Source organism: Hypanus sabinus, chromosome 2 (genome assembly GCF_030144855.1).
Source record: "Hypanus sabinus isolate sHypSab1 chromosome 2, sHypSab1.hap1, whole genome shotgun sequence".
Lineage (NCBI taxonomy): Eukaryota > Metazoa > Chordata > Chondrichthyes > Myliobatiformes > Dasyatidae > Hypanus > Hypanus sabinus.
The window spans coordinates 175248827-175265919 of NC_082707.1; the positions used below are offsets into that span (position 1 = coordinate 175248827).

A 17093-nucleotide genomic window follows, 5' to 3' on the forward strand; every position below is an offset into this window, starting at 1 on the left:
ATGCTTCTGGAGCATTCGACCCCGTTGTGACATAGAGAGAAATTCGAGCAGAATGCTCTGTATTGTGATAGTGTCATGTCATTTCAGCAACAAAGTTTCTGCGAATGAGACAGATATTGGAGCAAGCGTGTCAAACAAAAGGATTAAAAGGGCTGGTGGAAATACTAGACAATCTTGTAGTTCAGAAAGAGGCCATTCTGACCGTCCAAAAGGTGCCGGCTCTGTATCACCATTTCCAGAGTCCCTCCATTCTTCCCACAGAATCCAGCAAACTATTCCCTCTTTGCGTCTGGAATTTCCAGACAATTTGGTGAAGAGTCCTCATTTGCCAACCTGCAGCTTTTTGCCATGGCTCTGTTGGCAAATTATCAACAGTTCGATATAGAGTCAAGTGACGGGGAAAGAGACCCTTCGGCCCACTGTGCCATGCTGGCCATTAAGACAGTAACGTAGCAGTTAGCGTAGTACTATTACAGAACCAGTGACCTGGCTTGAATTTTGCCGCTGTCTGTAAAGGGTTTGTATGTTCTCCCCGTGACTGTGTGGATTTCCTCTGGATTATCCAGTCCTCCCTCACGTTACAAAGACATGTGGGTTGGTAGCTTAATTGGTCACACGGGCGTAATTGGATAGTGCAATCTTGTTGAGCCAGAAGGGCCTGTTACTGTGCTATGCCTCTAAATAAAATAAATAAACATTTTAAAAAACTTCTCTAAACTGATCTGGTTTTCCAGGCTTATAATGCAGTGTTTCCATTAAATAGCAAGTGTTGCAGATAACCCCACCTCCATCCTCAGGGCCTGAATTCCTGATTGCAACCATCTTCTGGGTGAAAACAATTCTTCCTCAAATTCCGCCTCAATCTCCTATCCATTGACTTAAACCTGATGCCTCTGGTTACAGATACCTCTGCTAAAAGGGGTACATTTCTCATTCTCTACCCTACCATGCCCCTCATAAATTTGTAGGATGCAATCAGGATCCCCTCCCCAGCCTTCTCCACTTCAAGGAAAACAACCCAGCTCTTCCTGTCTCTCCTCATACTCCTCTGTTGCGGAGAACAGCTCCAGCCACCTCCATCTTCTTTTCTTTCTCCATCCACTGCAACGTCCTCCTTTATTTCTGCAGGCTCTTCAGTGCAATCATGTGTTCCCACGCAAGTGTGACCAGAAGTGTGCACCCTGTCATGATTGCTGTTTGATGTTGCTTATGTCTGTAAGCCTCCCTACACTGTGCTTTGAGGGAAATACAACGCATCTGCTTGTCTGTGAACACAGGACATAGAACAGTACAGCACAGGAACAGGCCTTTCAGCCCACAATGTTGTGCCAAACCAGCTAAAGAGCAGATCAAAAACACCTGAACACTAATCTCCTCTCAGCCTCCAGCGCTCCGGAGAAAACAACCCAGGTTTATCCAGCCTCTTGTGATAGCTCATTCCCTCTAAACCAGGCAGCATCCTGGCGAACCTCTTCTGCACCCTCTCCAAAGCCTCAACATCCTTCCTATAGTGGGGCGACCAGAACTGTATGCAATATTCCAGATGTGGCCTAACCAGAGTTTTATAAATTTGCAACATAACCTGCCGACTTTTGAACTCTGTGCCCTGACAAACAAAAGCAAGCATTCCACAAGTCTTCTTAACCATCTTATTGACCTGTGTAGCCACTTCCAAGGAGCTTGGAACTTGGATCCCAAGTTCTCTCTGCTCAGTAACACTGATGAGAATCTTGCCCTTAACAGGGCACTGAATCCATTCATTTGCCCTACCAAGGTGCAACACCTTTATGTGGGTTAAACTCTATCTGCCATTTCACAGCCCATATCTGCAACTGATCTATATTGTGCTGAATTCTTTATGTTGTGTTCTACAACTCAACCAATCATCTGCAAACTTGCTAACACACCCATCTACATTTTCGTCCAGATTGTTGGGGATTCTTGGAGTGTATGCCAGGGTCCCTCTGGGTACTTCCTACGATTCAACAATTCATTGTGTTCATCCTAACCTCATTAGTCTTCTCAAAATATATCACCTCATGTACTCAGGATTAAATTCCACCTGCCATTGATAGGAATTATTTAGGCTGCCCCATGGGTGTGGTGTGATGTCTACTGTGATTCTGTTTACATATAAACACAGCTAAACAAACCAGTTGGCAACAAAGAATGTGAACTGACACAAACTGTCCAGGTGTAGGATTTTCACTGTGAAACCAAACTTCACCCACAGTCACCAGGGGTGTCTTTAGGTTCAACCAGCACAGGTGGACCTGTGTGGGGTGGGCACATCCCTGGTGAGTTTATCCTGTTCCCCATTATTTATGTCTGCCCATCACTTCGGGAGTGGAGCATCAAAACGGTGCTGTTTATACTGGAAGTCAGACACTGGAAGAAAATTTACCCAGGCTAGTCTGCATGTGACCACACACACACACACACACACAAATATGGCTGATTCTTACCTGTCCTTTTGGGGAAAAAAACCCAGCAGGCCACCAAGGTTCAGGTCAATGAGGAACAGGCATCGGGTCCTGACCTTCAAAGTTCACAGATCAAAGTAAATTTATTACCAAAGTATGTATATGTAACCTATACTACCTCAGAATTCATTTTATTGCACGTATTTACAAGAAAAATAAAGAAATACTATAGAATCTATGAAAAAACATATAAACAAAGACTGACAAACATCCAAAGTGCAGAAGACACACTTGCAAATAATAACAAAAACTATAATGAGACCAGGAGCTGTAAAGAGACTATGGCAAGGACACCAACAGCCGGTGAATAAACTAAGTGGTCTGCTCCTCAGAAAGCAATTCCTGATGACGTCCAAGGATTTCCTTGCCGTGACAGTACAAGTGAAGCTGTTGCTTCTTGAGCTTTTGGACAGAACGCGTTAACAGATCAGTGGGAGTGTAACAATACGGGGGAGTGTAGTGTAACTGGGAGGACAGAGACAAGGGGACCTTGGATTGTACATCCACAGACCCTTAAAAGGCAGCAGGATGGGTCAATAGGTGATTAAAAGCACATGGATTGATTTTGGCTTTAGAATAAGCATAATCTATTAAAGGAATGTCACGGTGCAAGAAATTCAAAACCAACTAGGTCACAGCTTAAGATTTGAATTTTAGAAAGTGTAATAAGAAACAAACACTTTTGAAGATACAGAGCTGATTTTATAAGGACGATGGCAAGGGTAGAAAATTGTAACCATGAAGGAAAATTGTATAAATGAGTATTATTTTCATTGGGACTGAGAAGGCTGAGGAGAAACATGAATAAAGTGTGTAAAATTATTTGGAGCCTAGATGGAGTAACCAAGAAGGGCCTTTTCCCCATTGCAGGTGGGATCAAGAATCAACGGGGACAAACTGATAGAAAAGTTAGATAGGAAGTGGGGAAAATAAATTTTACCCAGAGGGTGGTTTGGGACTCACTGACTGAAGGGATGATACAGGTTCTCTACATTTCAACAATACCCAAGTATTTATACCATGTGCTAAATATGTCCAGGGACTCTTTGTGTCTGTGTTGATTTTAACTCTGCAGTTTGATATTTCAATGAATGGTGCTTCTGAGCTGCACACACCCAGGCCCTGCTGAGAGCCGTGCCTCAGTCCACACCCCCGCCTGTAAGAGAAGTCAATCATTAAATAATTAATGATTCTATCAAGAGATGAATCCTGCTGCAAACGTACACCAAGTCTGAGGGGCTGGGTGGTAACCGGAGCTCTGAAATTTAGACGCCTGATTCGGTGTTAGAGCTCCAGGTTTTTAGGGCATTCGAGACAAAAATGCACCTAACGACTGTGAGCCAAAGATAATTCAATGAGTGTGTGTCAGAAGGAACACTGGGGAAATGTCTTCTGACCTGATTATCGACAACGGGCGTGCAAAGCGGAAATATGTAAAGTCGACCTCATTTTGCGCATCTGCAGGGTTACAAGTGTCTTCGACCTGAATTATTTACCGTTTCTCTTCCCACCGATCCGGTCTGACCTGCTCCGGGTTTTCAGCATTTGTTTTAATTTTCTTAATCTTAGTAATTTTAATGGATTTGTAACCGTTAGTCTGACTTTGCTTCTGTGCGGGCTTATAAAGGAGGAAATTATATTTTCATTATTCAGTAATTAAATGCCTCCCAACATCTAGAATGGTATTCTGCGATAGTTTAGTGACGATCTGATTTATCCTTGTATGATCCGAGGCAACGATAACAATCCTCAGTTTTCATTTGAATTGAAACCTTTAGTTGGACACCTCCTGTTCTAAATCCAAAGATTGGAGTCAAGGCGGTAGTATATTATGGGTTCCTTTCGGTTTCGGGGCAAAGTTAAGTGAGAAGAGGCATTTTCCTTTATTTCCAGAAAGAGAGCTAGTCCACTTGGGTGTGGAATGGAACTCCGCACTTTGCAGGAGAGAGGAGTCCATTCTGGATTAGAAATGTACGAGATTAAAGCACGGAGCAAGATTTCACAACCTCACATTAGTCATTATCTGAACAGGAGGTAAACATAGATGCAGATTTACACACGCAAGATAGGTTTGTCAATCGCTTTCAAATGTGCCCACGTGACTTCGAGCACTTGTTTTCTCATTCTTGCCCCTGACATCTCTTGAAAAATCTCTGCCACTCACTGCGAGATCACATATTCGGACACGCATTTTAATGACTCCCGCGTCGGCTGTAAAAATCTAATAATGGAAATGCCGGCGTTACAAACAATTTGAAACTACTGTTAGTGCCGTCATAAAACTCTCACCTTTGTTGGAACTCAATTTTGCTCTAGAAATCGCTGTTGCGTGTAATTTGCAACAGATTTGTTTCTCCTATTTGGGTCATAGGAAGTAACTTATGAACTCTGCCTATGTCGTCTAATTAATACTCCCGATGCAACGCAATGATTTTTAATAATCGTTTTCAGGGGGCAGTGTCTATGCCATCCAGTTACAGCCCGGTGCTATTTCCCTGAAGCCGGATATCACGTGACGTTATTTGCGCTTCTTATCGAATATCAAGATCTACAATAAACCGTTGATCGGATGAAAATTCAATACTCTTGGAGTTTTGGAGATAATGATCTTCGTCCGTGTGAATGTATTCACTCTCTGCGCTAATAACGCTTTTCTTACCGTTTGTCTTTGAAACGTACAGATGTTTATGCTTGGGTTGCATTCTTTTTCCTAATATAATTGTCCACAGTGGGATACAAATAAGCAGTACTCTGAAATAGGTGTAACTTTAGCTCTTACATTACCGATTAATATTAATTTGTAACGATGTTGTTATTGATATCTAGAGCAGGCAATGCCAAATTGCTCCTTCCTTATAATGGGCGTGCGGTACCACAGTAGCTATTTCAATTTAAACAGATAAGTGCGTCGCCTTTTGCAGGTGCAATGCACTGTCACGTTATTAATGGTCACTTAGTTGAAGAACAGCATATTGCGTGACCTCTCCCCTTCCGACGCTTCCTTTCACATCGAAACGCATGCACATTCCCGAGTGTGTAATGCTACGGGGTGATGCGACGCAGTATGTCACGTCGGCAAATGGCTATGTCAGTCTTTGATTGGAAAACCCCCAAACTTCAAGTCAAGAAGGTGTTTAGAAAGTTAATGCCAACTCGTTGTAACGGTTGGGCGTGTTTTATAAATTCGATTGTGCATTCGTGCACAATTATTATGGTTAAAAAAAAGTACCCGTTAAGTTAAGGGATATTCTGACACTGAGGCACCAAAAACAGGTTTCACTAGTCTGATTGGTTGTTTGGCAGTGAAAAATATATGCTTATGTGAACTCCACCAGGGTCACATGGTTGGACGTTGTTTTGACATGAAATACAGCAATCGTCGAATTTTATGAGCAATGCGCATTTTTGAAAAGGGATGTTATTTTTGGGAAGAAAAGTGCTTATTGTACACTTACGAAAATGTTGACCCATTTAAAGGGCTGCTTAGACAGACATTTCTAATAAATGTAGGAGCAGGCTGCCAGCTCTCTGCTCAATGTGGCGGCTGTTTTTTCTCTACCATCTAGCCGCAAAATAATCCGGGTAGGTTCCTGTGAGCCTTTGTGTTTGCTCCGGGAGATGTTGGCTGAAAGGATCGGGTTACAACTTTCATTTCCTGAAATGTTTGAGGGGACATCAGAGTTTTATCCTCAAATCAGCCAGCCCCACCAGCTCGTGTTTCTCAGTCTGTCAATCAGCTGTCAGCGAACAAATGCCCCTTTTTTCAGAGAAGGAGATGGAGATCTACCTGTTATTCATGACCTTTTAACAGGTGATCGCTCACCGTAAGAACAGGTAGTAATAATGATTTAGCTTGTCCCTTGTTTCCTCTTTTTAAAAATGCTGGTAAGTGAATACTATTCTTCCCTTCCCAGCGTTAGGACAGATGAATACATCAAATGTAAGTCAATATCTGGCTTGTTTAGAAAACGCTCGGCCATTCATACAAACCCCCGGTAATTATAAATACCTCTGAGTTTTTTTTCAATAAATCGTTTGAACAAATAAACCTGGCCTTAAACCTGTAACCACAACATCCCGTTCGCTGATCCGAACTGTGATCAAACCAGTATACGGTTCCATGTACTGAAGTCTCCGACAAAAGCTTCGCATACAATCAGTAACTTTCTTCATTTTTAATTTCATCCGTCCTTTAAATGTGATATTATCCATAAGAAGGCATTCCACGCACACACCGTACCCCCCCCCCCCCCGCCCGAGATAAGATAGACTCTTTGTGTTTCTAACGCACGAAATCTTGTTTTAAACAGCTACTGCTAAATTCTTGCCAAATCGAAATTAAGTATTAAATTTATCGGTTTAATCCAGTTGGAAACGGGCAAAAAAAATTATCAACAAGACATTTACATCGACTTTCAAACTTTCCTTCCCAGTAGAGTTCAGATTTGTTCGACCCGGGGATTTGGAAATTAGCAGCTATTACGAAAATTTGTAATTAAGTGCTGGCAAATTAATTGTGTATAAAAATTACATTTATCATCAGCATTACCCTATATTCCCGAACCAATATTAAAGTAGATATACGTTCCGTGTTAGGTTTTGCGATTTTGGAATTAAGTTCTTCCGGACGACTGTTGGTCTCACAAGCAAGGGTGGTTTCAAGTAAATTGGAGGAGGAGAGGCGAGATTTAATCATAACAAGTCCAGTATTTTAAAATATTGAAGCAAGAGAACATAGAGCTCTCAGACAGGACATCTGACACTAATTGAGAAAATTCTAATAGGAACTGTATTGCAGAATCTAGGTATAAGGATATTTTTCCCAGTGTGATGTCGGAACCTCGCCAAATTACAGAAGTGTCTAGATTCCTACTGGATTAAGTGAATTTGCATAACAACTAATAACATTGAGTAACAACACCTACTTTCCCTTAAAATGTCTAGATAAAATATATCGCCGCAGCCGGCCGTTAATGAATGCATTTTTGAAGAGCCTGCCGTCGCAAGTAAATATTGTGCTCGTTACCACGCACTGCTAAGTTTAAAAATACGTCCGAAGTAATAGCATCCTCCTCCCTACTGAGTGGGTCTGTTTTTCTTTTGGAGGTGGAGGGCGAGTACTCTGTCAGGGTATATAATCCGGGTATGTTTCTGTCCAGCATTCCGCTGAGCGGTTCCCCATGTGCTTAGTGCATGTGCTTTCAGGAAGGCGGGCGTTCTCCCAAATGAATATCTTAGCTTGATGCTTGAATTTGAAGTGGCCATATCCGAGCCAACTCCCTTTTCGTCCCATTCTCGGGAGTTGCAAGTACAAATGGGGATTAGGAGATATTTGGTTTTGCGAGCATTCCGGTTACTTTGTCCCTGGGAGAATTGCTTTTGTTGCTACATGACATTCGAAGCTGCTCACCACTCTCATGCCTCTCTGTGGTACCATCTCGCCTCGAATTTCAGCTTTCTCGCCGCTCTCGCGTTTAAAAAAAAATCGATATTTCAATTACATAAAGTAAAAGAACGGGAAACTCTGATATCTCGGAAAACGTAGCGAAAAAGGGAAGTCTCCCCCGACAGCACCTAGCCACCACCCGAGTCCTTCCTAACCGCGAATTTCTACTTAATGCGGATTAAAAAAGCAAATACATTTCTTCCCTAACTGGATGCGTGCACTGCCTGCCCGGCTCTCCACAACCCGAATAGGAAGCGGTTTTGCAACAAATAAACCGGCTAAATTGAGCTTTATCAATAAAGGTATGTGTAGCCGGGACACTGATGTGTAGTGTTGATCTGGTCTCTTCGAGTTCTTCGCCCTTCAGTGGCAACTTCAGGAAGACGGAACATCTTGAAATGCACATAGCATCCACATCAGTACAGGGGAATGTAGGTAGTCGCTAATTTGGAAGGTATTCAAAGGGGCCGGATATATACAGTTTCGAATGGGTTAATGTTAAATGTTTAAGGGGAACATGAGGGGCAACTTCTTCAATCAGAGGATGGTGAGAGTGTGGAACGAGCTGCGAGCAGACATGAAAGATGCGGATTCGTTTTCAACATTTAGGAGAAATTTGGATAGGTACATGGATGGGAAGGGGTGCGATGGGACTGGGCAGATGAATAGTTCGGCGCGGACTAGATGGATCGATTGGCCTATTTCCGTGCAGTGGTGCTCTGTGGCTCTTCTAGTTACTCGGCAACTCTAAGAAATGAGACACACGGAATGCCGGCGGAACACAGCAGGCCAGGCGGCATCTATAGGGAGAAGCGCTGTCGACGTTTCGGGCCGAGACCCTTCGTCAGGACTGGTGCTGCCTGGCCTGCTGTGTTCCACCAGCATTCTGTGTGTGTTGTTTCAATTTCCAGCATCTGCAGATTTCCTCGTGTTTGCTCTAAGGAATGAGAACCAGTTTCATTTTTGTCTCTGTTATTTAAAAATACGTCACTTTCTATTCTGATTTTATCACCTGAAACAAAAAACATACCTATAATACGCTTCCGCGACCACTTGATATTTTGGAAACAATCTGGTTTTGAGAAGATCTTGAAGGAAGAAATCACACGACCAATTCACCTCCCTACTAAATCAGAGAGTATACAATGTTGATGCGAATACATGTTAAGTTCTACATTTGCAGCGATGGTACAATGTCCCAGTAAATACCCTGAAAGACAGCCTGATTCTAGGGGTGAGAGTGCTGGTGGAGAACGGGGTGACGGTGGTCAAAAGGACTCCTTAACCTTCGGGCGGTATAGTTTGGGTCGCCAGAGATCGGTAGGCACTCGTCAGTGAGTTGTATCGGGAAACACGCGGTGGTGGAGAATCTTTAAATGGCTGCAGCCAAGGCAAGATAGAAATAACCCGTTCTGGACAAGGCACTCATCCGTTACTGATACAGGAAGGAACATCACTAATTTTAGAGCAGCAGTGCCTGGTTGTTTTATTACGGGGTTGAAGCTGCAGCAATGGAATCTAACTAAATTAATTCCCCTTCTGCAGCCCCTTGTCTTCCCTTTACCATGTTGCAAACGACAACAAAAAAAAATGTACTAAAATCAACTAAACCGTTCGTTTTATACCGAAGCAGTTAAGTGGCAACGCCGGTATCATAATAATCTGGTTGTCACAGGCTGCATTGCTGCTGCCGTTTAAAACACTGCTCACCTAATTTTTCAACATAAATCATAAATCACCCATTCAACACCTTCGTATGGACAGTTTTCTCCATAAACGGGAGCATTCTACCCATAAAAAGAACATATTTCGTTCAATACATTCAGTGTTTGCAGATTTTATTTTTTTAAGGATTTTTTAAAAATATATTTTTCAGGCTAATGAAAAAAGATGGCCCTAACGTTCACAGCTTGTTCCTGACAAACCGACCGCACAAAGGGTCGAGCGGCCGCCCGTCTGGCTTCTATCTCATACAAACTGAACCAGCGTCTTTGATTATTATTTCGAAATGGAGTGTGTCATCATTTATTGGACAAGCATTACTGAAGAAGCACACAGTAGTAACTGATCCAATAAAACAAGCAAAGAATGTTATCTTTTTCTCCCGAAGAAGAGTCCTGTATCAATGGTTAATACGAGGCCGTTAGCCTCTGCCTTATCGCGCATAAACCGCTCGCTTAATTTGCACACGGTTTGCCTATGACGTGTTCATACTCGTTAAACCCTCCAAAGTATCGAGTCATGATATACAGTATCTATGCATTATTTTTTAAAAAAACTATGTCAATGTTTCTATTTAAATTAATGTCTGCCATGCAAGTCATTTCGCAAATTTATTCTGAATGTTTATCATTTTTAATCCTCAAAAGTTAGACGTTTAATTTTCCTATTAGGTTATATTTTGCATGACTATTCACAAATACAGACGTGCAGTAACCGAGCTAGGGGAATTGGAAGAAGTGGTCAGTTAAAAAAAAGCAATAACATGCATCTTGACTATTGCTTCCCTGGTAATGAATCCCCCATGATCGTATTGCGCAAGACATTTGATAGGATACACCAACTTATCCAATTTGACACATTAATTTTTAGATTCAAATCCTGCCCCGGCGGCACTTGTCCTGCCCATCCCATCGGACAAATGCTGCCCTTCCGAGATAATTAACATCTTTCTACAAACCAACATAGTGAATGTCACCTAGGTAGAGTACATGGCCCCCAAATGCCAATGAGCGCCTCCACGGGAGATCAATTAATGTAATTCAGAAACAAAATTATAGTTAATTATTGTCCTTTTGTAAATTCGTTTTGTGAGCTGGTTGACGACGTCAAATTTATGAAAATCTGTTATCCAATTCAATAGTCGGAATGCTCAGGTACATAAATATTTGCTGATATCTGAAAAGTATGAATTTAATTTAATACATCGGGCACGGTAGAATTGTGAACTTATTAAATATAAATATATTAAAAGCTATTGTATTTTTTAAAAACCGCCGAACGTTTAACTAGACCAGTGTCCTCAATAAGCACAATGTTCCTTCGACTTGGCCAGCTTTTCTGTGATTGTCATTTGAACCTTGCTGTATTCTGTTCACGGAAAACAATATAATTTGGGAACTATTTTGTGCAATTGCAATTCGAATGCTGCATTGGAGGTCCGGCTGAAAATTAGTTTGAATTGTATCTATCGCTTGCTCCTACTTTCAAAAGACTTCCTCCCCATTTTTAAAAAAAAATTATAATTCGACGAGATATAGGCCACGTCAAGACTGATTTACATTAATCAAACACATTTTCTTTAAGCATTTTTTTTTGCTAAGGAGTACTTTGACATTCTACGTTGGTACCGTTTCCCATTTCAAACAGTCCTTTATACTTTCCTGATAATTCAAACCATGGCTAGGTATGATTCAAGCCAATCTGCGGAAAAATATGCGAAGTCTGTCAATCTGATTGATTCCAACCAAGGAATCAACTCTCTTCTGTTAGAGTTAAGGAATGGACTGTAGAGTGGAAAATGTTTCATTTTAATTCGTTTAGCTGCAGGATTCTTATTGGTTCTGATAAAGGACAGGACTTCGGGTTATAGTAAAAACATAACCTCTGTTGCGGATTTAAATAAAGAACCTAGTTTTGTGAGCACGCTTAAAATGTAAAGAAAACAAATTTGAAATCAGTGCCGAGGTGCTTCTAAAAACACAAAAGACTGAATTGAATGTCTGTAATATTTGCCAAAATCTGCTCCACATTCAGCAAGCGCAGTCCAGCCAGCGGCTGGTTCGCATTAACTCCAGGAAATCCTCAGTTCTCTCCAAACTGGAGCTGTTCAAAACAATTACCCTCATCTCATAGAAGGCCTTTTTAGTTTCCAGCTAAAAGTGTCTGGAGGCCAGTCGTGTGTTTATTTTACATTTAGAGGAAAACTCGACCAAAACCGAACGTCTTTCGTAACCATTGGGGTTTGGGGCGCTTGTCGATTGAGCTGCTATTTTAAAATTTACTGAAAATAAAACGTCCGAAGTGCAGCAAGATCAAAGTCACCAAGGGGCAGACCGTCATGATGCTACATTCTCTTCACAAATTACGGTGCTAAGGTACAAGATGTATGAGGAGTAGATTTGAAGATTTGAAAACGGCAGTGGCCATTTGTCGAAAATATTCTGTCTCGAATTGCTAACTTGAATTTTGATGAAATCCGGCCCACCGGGTTGCTTTGTCTAACTAGACCAAAGTAGGGCATCTGTGTTAATTAGCTTGGTGAAAATATAATGTAAGCAAATCTCCATAAGCCTTCCTTCATAAACGTAAAACAATACACATAATCTTCTTAACCTACGTTCTACGAAACGGAATAAACAGAAAATTCAGCTATGGAGAATTTTTGTTCTGTTTTAATAGCTACAGCTTTTTTTTTAAAAAAAAACATACTTCCGTAAGATTTCCTGATTATTATTACTACCTATAAAGGGCTTTAGTCTTTAGAAAATAAAAGTTTTGTCTGGGGCCCGGTACCCCTAAAGTTACCATAAAATGTCATTACAACCATTCCGTCCCGGTCTCTAATGAAATGATGCAGTCGATCACAACTTCTCGCTTTAGTCTCTTTCTCCTTAAACTGAGTATCAGAAAAGAAGAGGGTGCGCATGCCCAGTCGGCTGCAAGTTTTCATCTGAATGTAGTGCAATAAAAGCTGAAACTCCCCTTCGATCTCAGGTAAAACCTGGAAGGACTCATGTTTCAATTAAATCCTCTTCCAAGGCGATTATTTGTTTTAAACAAGAGTTCAGGCTGAAATAAGGCAATCCCGAGTGATCGTCTGGCCTCCAGAGGGGGCGAGATCTCCATGGCCCGAAACACACAGAATAAACATTCTACAATGTTCAGTAAACCATAACTACATACTATCAAAGTGCATTAGGAACACGACATACGAACAAAGTACTAGAGAACCTGCAGATATGAATTTGATATAAATCTGGATTATAGATTTTACCGGAAGTTGGGGCGTGTACCGTTTTAGTCTGTGCCATTCCCTTGCACAATATTTAAAGGCCTTGAGGACACGTAATAGTAAAAATGTACTATCTCCGGCAACCTGACAGTGATATATAGTGTAGGATGTCGAATTGGATAAAGGTTTAATTTGAGAGACTTCACTAACGGTGGCAAATGGATTATTAATATTAAAGAACATCGTTAGTATCCCAAAAACCGATAATATTGTAATTATCGATAAAGCGATAGTATTGTAATTTCTGCTGTGCTATGTAAAGTAAGTAGAACCAAGCTGATAGGATGGGGATCGAATTTCGTCTTTAGGGAGAATGACTCGAGGGTGGGGAAAGGAGGCAATAAAACAAGATGACACGATTTTAGCAGCTTAGGTAATGTTTCATTTTTTTGCGGCGCATATGTTACAAACCAAACTGTAGAAACGAAATCATTCGCTTCATTAAACATTATTTTCTGGGCCATACCCTTAGCATTCTAGAGAGCAAGTCCAAAACCAAAATAAATAAGTACTCTCAGAAGTGCACTCGGAAAATGCCGAATAATTGTGGCCCAGCTAAATCGGTCCCCTGCTTTCGCTGTAGGGCAAAGACTGGCTCTTTGGAGGCGAGCCGCTAATTTGACTGGTGAGAAACTCATGTAATCGTTTAGTTGCTAAATTCTAAGAATAATACAGCGGTTACTCACTGTGATATTGTATGAGGGAAACTTGTAGCGTGAAATGGGACAACGCAAACGCCGGGTACAAATCGTCGAGTCGCCTTGGCCACTGTTTTTTAACCGAAGGATTCATTCTTCTGAATGCGACCGACAGCATTGTAGATCCAGTAACTGTTTCAAGCATTATTTTCTAGAAAGAAAAGCTGCAATTTCTTAAAAAGAATTAAAATAAGGAGACAACATAAGCACGCGCTTTTCACATGTTTTGATTTTATTATAAACTATTTCCACGTAACTCTCCATACACCACTGGTGAAAATGTAAACTTCGAATCGCCTCTGTGCCAGAACTTTGCATGGGTTAAATGGGGTGTCTTTTTTCTCTCTGAGGTTACCTCAATTACACACTGTTTCCCCTATTCGACGTTTCATTTCAGATTCGCGATCGGTCAAGAATCTCAAGGAACGTAGAGATCGAAAACGGGATGTAATCCAGGTCGGGCTCTGACAGATGTTCGAACCTGCCAGCAAGAGAGGTGGTGGACCCGCGTGTTAACTTCATTTGCAAGGCCCTTTGTGCAGTGGAAGAGCATCGGGATTTGAAGAGCATTGAGTGAAATGTTAAGCCTCTCAGCAGTTTACGAAGAATTTGTTTTGGTAAAGGCGAGAATCTCGTTTGTTTCACAGATTTAAGGACCATCAGTTGAAAATCCATAACTTCGACAAGGCTGTTAAATTATTTACACAGCACAGTACTGGAGTGTCTGTTCAGTTCATACTTGGACTATCCAGCGGCGGTTCTTTTTACGATCCCAGGTCGACCAGACTGGATGTTAGAGTGCCCAGAAGAGTGTCCTGAAGTCCATGCGGATGGATTGAGCCGGCGTGGCCTCCTGGCGAAGAACTGAGGCCGTGAAGAGAGAAGCTGGAATCCACAGATTGGTTCAGACTCCCGGGCAGCAGTAACACGGGACTGCCCGTGCAATGGTCGGGACTTTGCGGCGGTGACAACTCCTCGTCCGAACTAGACATCAGGTTCTTGCTGCGATTGATAGGGGACAACTGGTTCTGTTTATTGCCAGAAGAATTCGTGTTTTCGTTGTTCTCCCTATTGGAACAGGAAATATTGCATAATTTTAAAATGAGTGATGACAGTATAGAAGATAACCAACCAAGAAACCCTGATTACATTCACCGTTCCCTTATCCTGAAAAATTTCTCGTGTAGTTGTGATGAGGGTGCTAACATTTGTTTAAAATTTCATCTTAAATAAATTTCCCCCATTGGGCGGGATCTCTCATTCCGATAACCTGGATTGAAGAGGTTCTGTGTTGGGTGGGTGACATTCGCAAGGAGAGTTGTTTCCTCAAAGCGACGAGCAAAAAGATCTCACTTCACCAAATGCTGAACATTATAATCAATGTTAATGTCTATTAGTTAAATTAAATTGCTAACCTGGGCTTTAAACTTTCGAAAATGCAAAGCCAAAAAAGGACAATGAAGTGGAACAAATAAAATACGTGACTGGCTTTGTTGCTCAGACTTGATACGAGGGTGCTGGGTTTATCGCGGTTTTACCGGGCAAGATAACCGCATCGGAGCAAAAGACCTAAATTCTATCACCTGGTTAGGCCTTTACAAACGCCAAAACGAAAAGAATATACCGTGCAAGTGCGTCTGCCTCTCTGTTGTCATGTCGAGCTTCCCCAACGCTAAGAATCGAACCCTTCCGGTCAATTTCGATTTTAAAAATCTATTTTAGGCCTTATATTTTCACCAGCTCTATATCTAGTTGGCAATTAAGATACTGGCATTTTCATATTTTGCTTTTAATTTAAGATAGCATCGACGCAGATTTGGTTTAGCAGAAGCTGGTGGATCAGTGAATTTAGATAGCTTCCCTGCTAGATCGCTGTAATTTGGTTACGTACACGAAGAGGATTCAATGCTATGGAATGTTTTTTTTGTTCCTTCCCCAGAGTAGACGAGATGATGACCACACACGCAGTCCCCGTTGGTCATGTCTACCGTGACCTAGGGCCGGAGTACGGAGGAACCGATGGAACACCGCGGGAAAATCTCCGTGGGAAAGCGGACTCTGCTAAAAACTTCACCGGGCCCCCTTTTTTGTGTCCGCACGACCTACAAGCAGCGGCGGGGCTTACCTCTCCTTGGCTTCCGCTGCTCGGTCTCTCTGTCTTCTGTTTTTAAACCAGTTGCTAACCTGCGTGGTGGTGAGCCCAGTGGCTTCAGCCAGCTCCCGTTTCTCTCTCGGTGATGGGTAAGGGTTATGAGCGTACCACTCTCTCAGGACACCCCGCGACTTCTCCTTGAAACAGTAACTTGTCTCTTCCCCGTCCCATATCGTCCGGGGCAGGGGGAATTTCCTTCGGACCCGATACTTGCCCACGGCACCGAGGGGCCTCCCCCTGAGCTTCTCGGCTTCGATGTAGTGGGCCTTTAACCAGAGCTGCTGCAGCTTGGAGTGATTGTGCGGCGAGAACTGGTGACTTTCTAAAATCTTATAGAGCTCTCGGAAGTTACCCCGATGGAAAGCCACCACCGCCTTCGCTTTAAGAACGCTCTCGTTCTTGTGGAGGTGGTCGCAGGCTGGAAGGGACCAGAGAAACCTACCCAGCCTCTCCAGGTTACCCCCTTGTTGGAGAACTTCGCAGACACAAGCCACTTGCTCTTGAGTAAAACCGAAAGAAGGCAGCACTGACATGGCTCACTTAGAATCAGGGCGTAGTATCCGCAATCAGATCGCCACACGCAGGAAAAAAAAACACAGTCGCAGTGGCCAGCAAGGGTTAACAGATCCAAGTAAGTCGCCGATATCCAGCGGCTGATACTCTCATGCACTGGTGATCGGTGCTGGCGGCGGTAGTGTGTTCCCATCCTTGTAAGTGCGCATTAATAGCGATGAATCGCCGCTGATTGGCTGCACATCCCTCCTACCATTTGCAAGAGACAAGAGCAAAGTTTTCCTAAATGAAGGACTCTGGAGAACACGTCAGGGTCTGAAATACGAGAGCCTCTCAAATGTCACCTGTGGGATTGGCCGGCTTTATACGCAAATCAATTAAATTTCGCCTTTTTGAACAAGTTCATGTATTCTCCCCAGGACTCAAACTCCCGCCTATAATTTTTCGCAATATAGTCGCAAAGGCACAGTTTAATTCGTGGTCCACTCATCTCACATTTTTAAATCATCAATTTTTTTTTAAAAAGGACGATGATCTTACTTTTTTTTAAAGACAGCGATTTAGAACCGAAGAATCCTGCGGAACGTATAGCAAATATTCTAGGACAAAATCCTTAAACTTGTCTGACCATTGTCATCAGATCTTAGCATATCCCCACTAGAAAATAAATTGAAACATCAAGACAAAAGTATAAGACGCCAGCTGGTCAATGGCGCACATCTTTGTTTGTGTGTCTGCTTTGCTCTAGGTGTAGGTTAATGGTGGTAAGTCGACTCCGGGTATTGTA

General features: G+C 42.3%; 1 protein-coding gene across 1 annotated transcript; it reads right to left on the reverse strand.

The window, feature by feature from the left end:
• Positions 1-13859: 13859 nt before the first annotated feature.
• On the reverse strand, positions 13860-16785 carry six1a (SIX homeobox 1a). The gene is made up of 2 exons (XM_059990656.1): positions 15767-16785; positions 13860-14709 (listed from the first exon to the last, which is right to left on the reverse strand). The coding sequence occupies exons 1-2, from the start codon at positions 16324-16326 to the stop codon at positions 14406-14408; spliced, it is 864 nt and encodes a 287-aa protein (XP_059846639.1). The 5' UTR covers positions 16327-16785; the 3' UTR covers positions 13860-14405.
• Between the last annotated feature and the right edge of the window lie 308 nt (positions 16786-17093).

Coding starts and splice junctions, on each gene's coding strand:
- six1a (XM_059990656.1), bottom strand. CDS start 16,326: ATGTCAGTGCTGCCTTCTTTCGGTTTTACTCAAGAGCAAGTGGCTTGT. Junction 14,710..15,766: donor GCAGCGGAAGCCAAGGAGAG/GTAAGCCCCGCC, acceptor CTGTTCCAATAG/GGAGAACAACGAAAACACGA.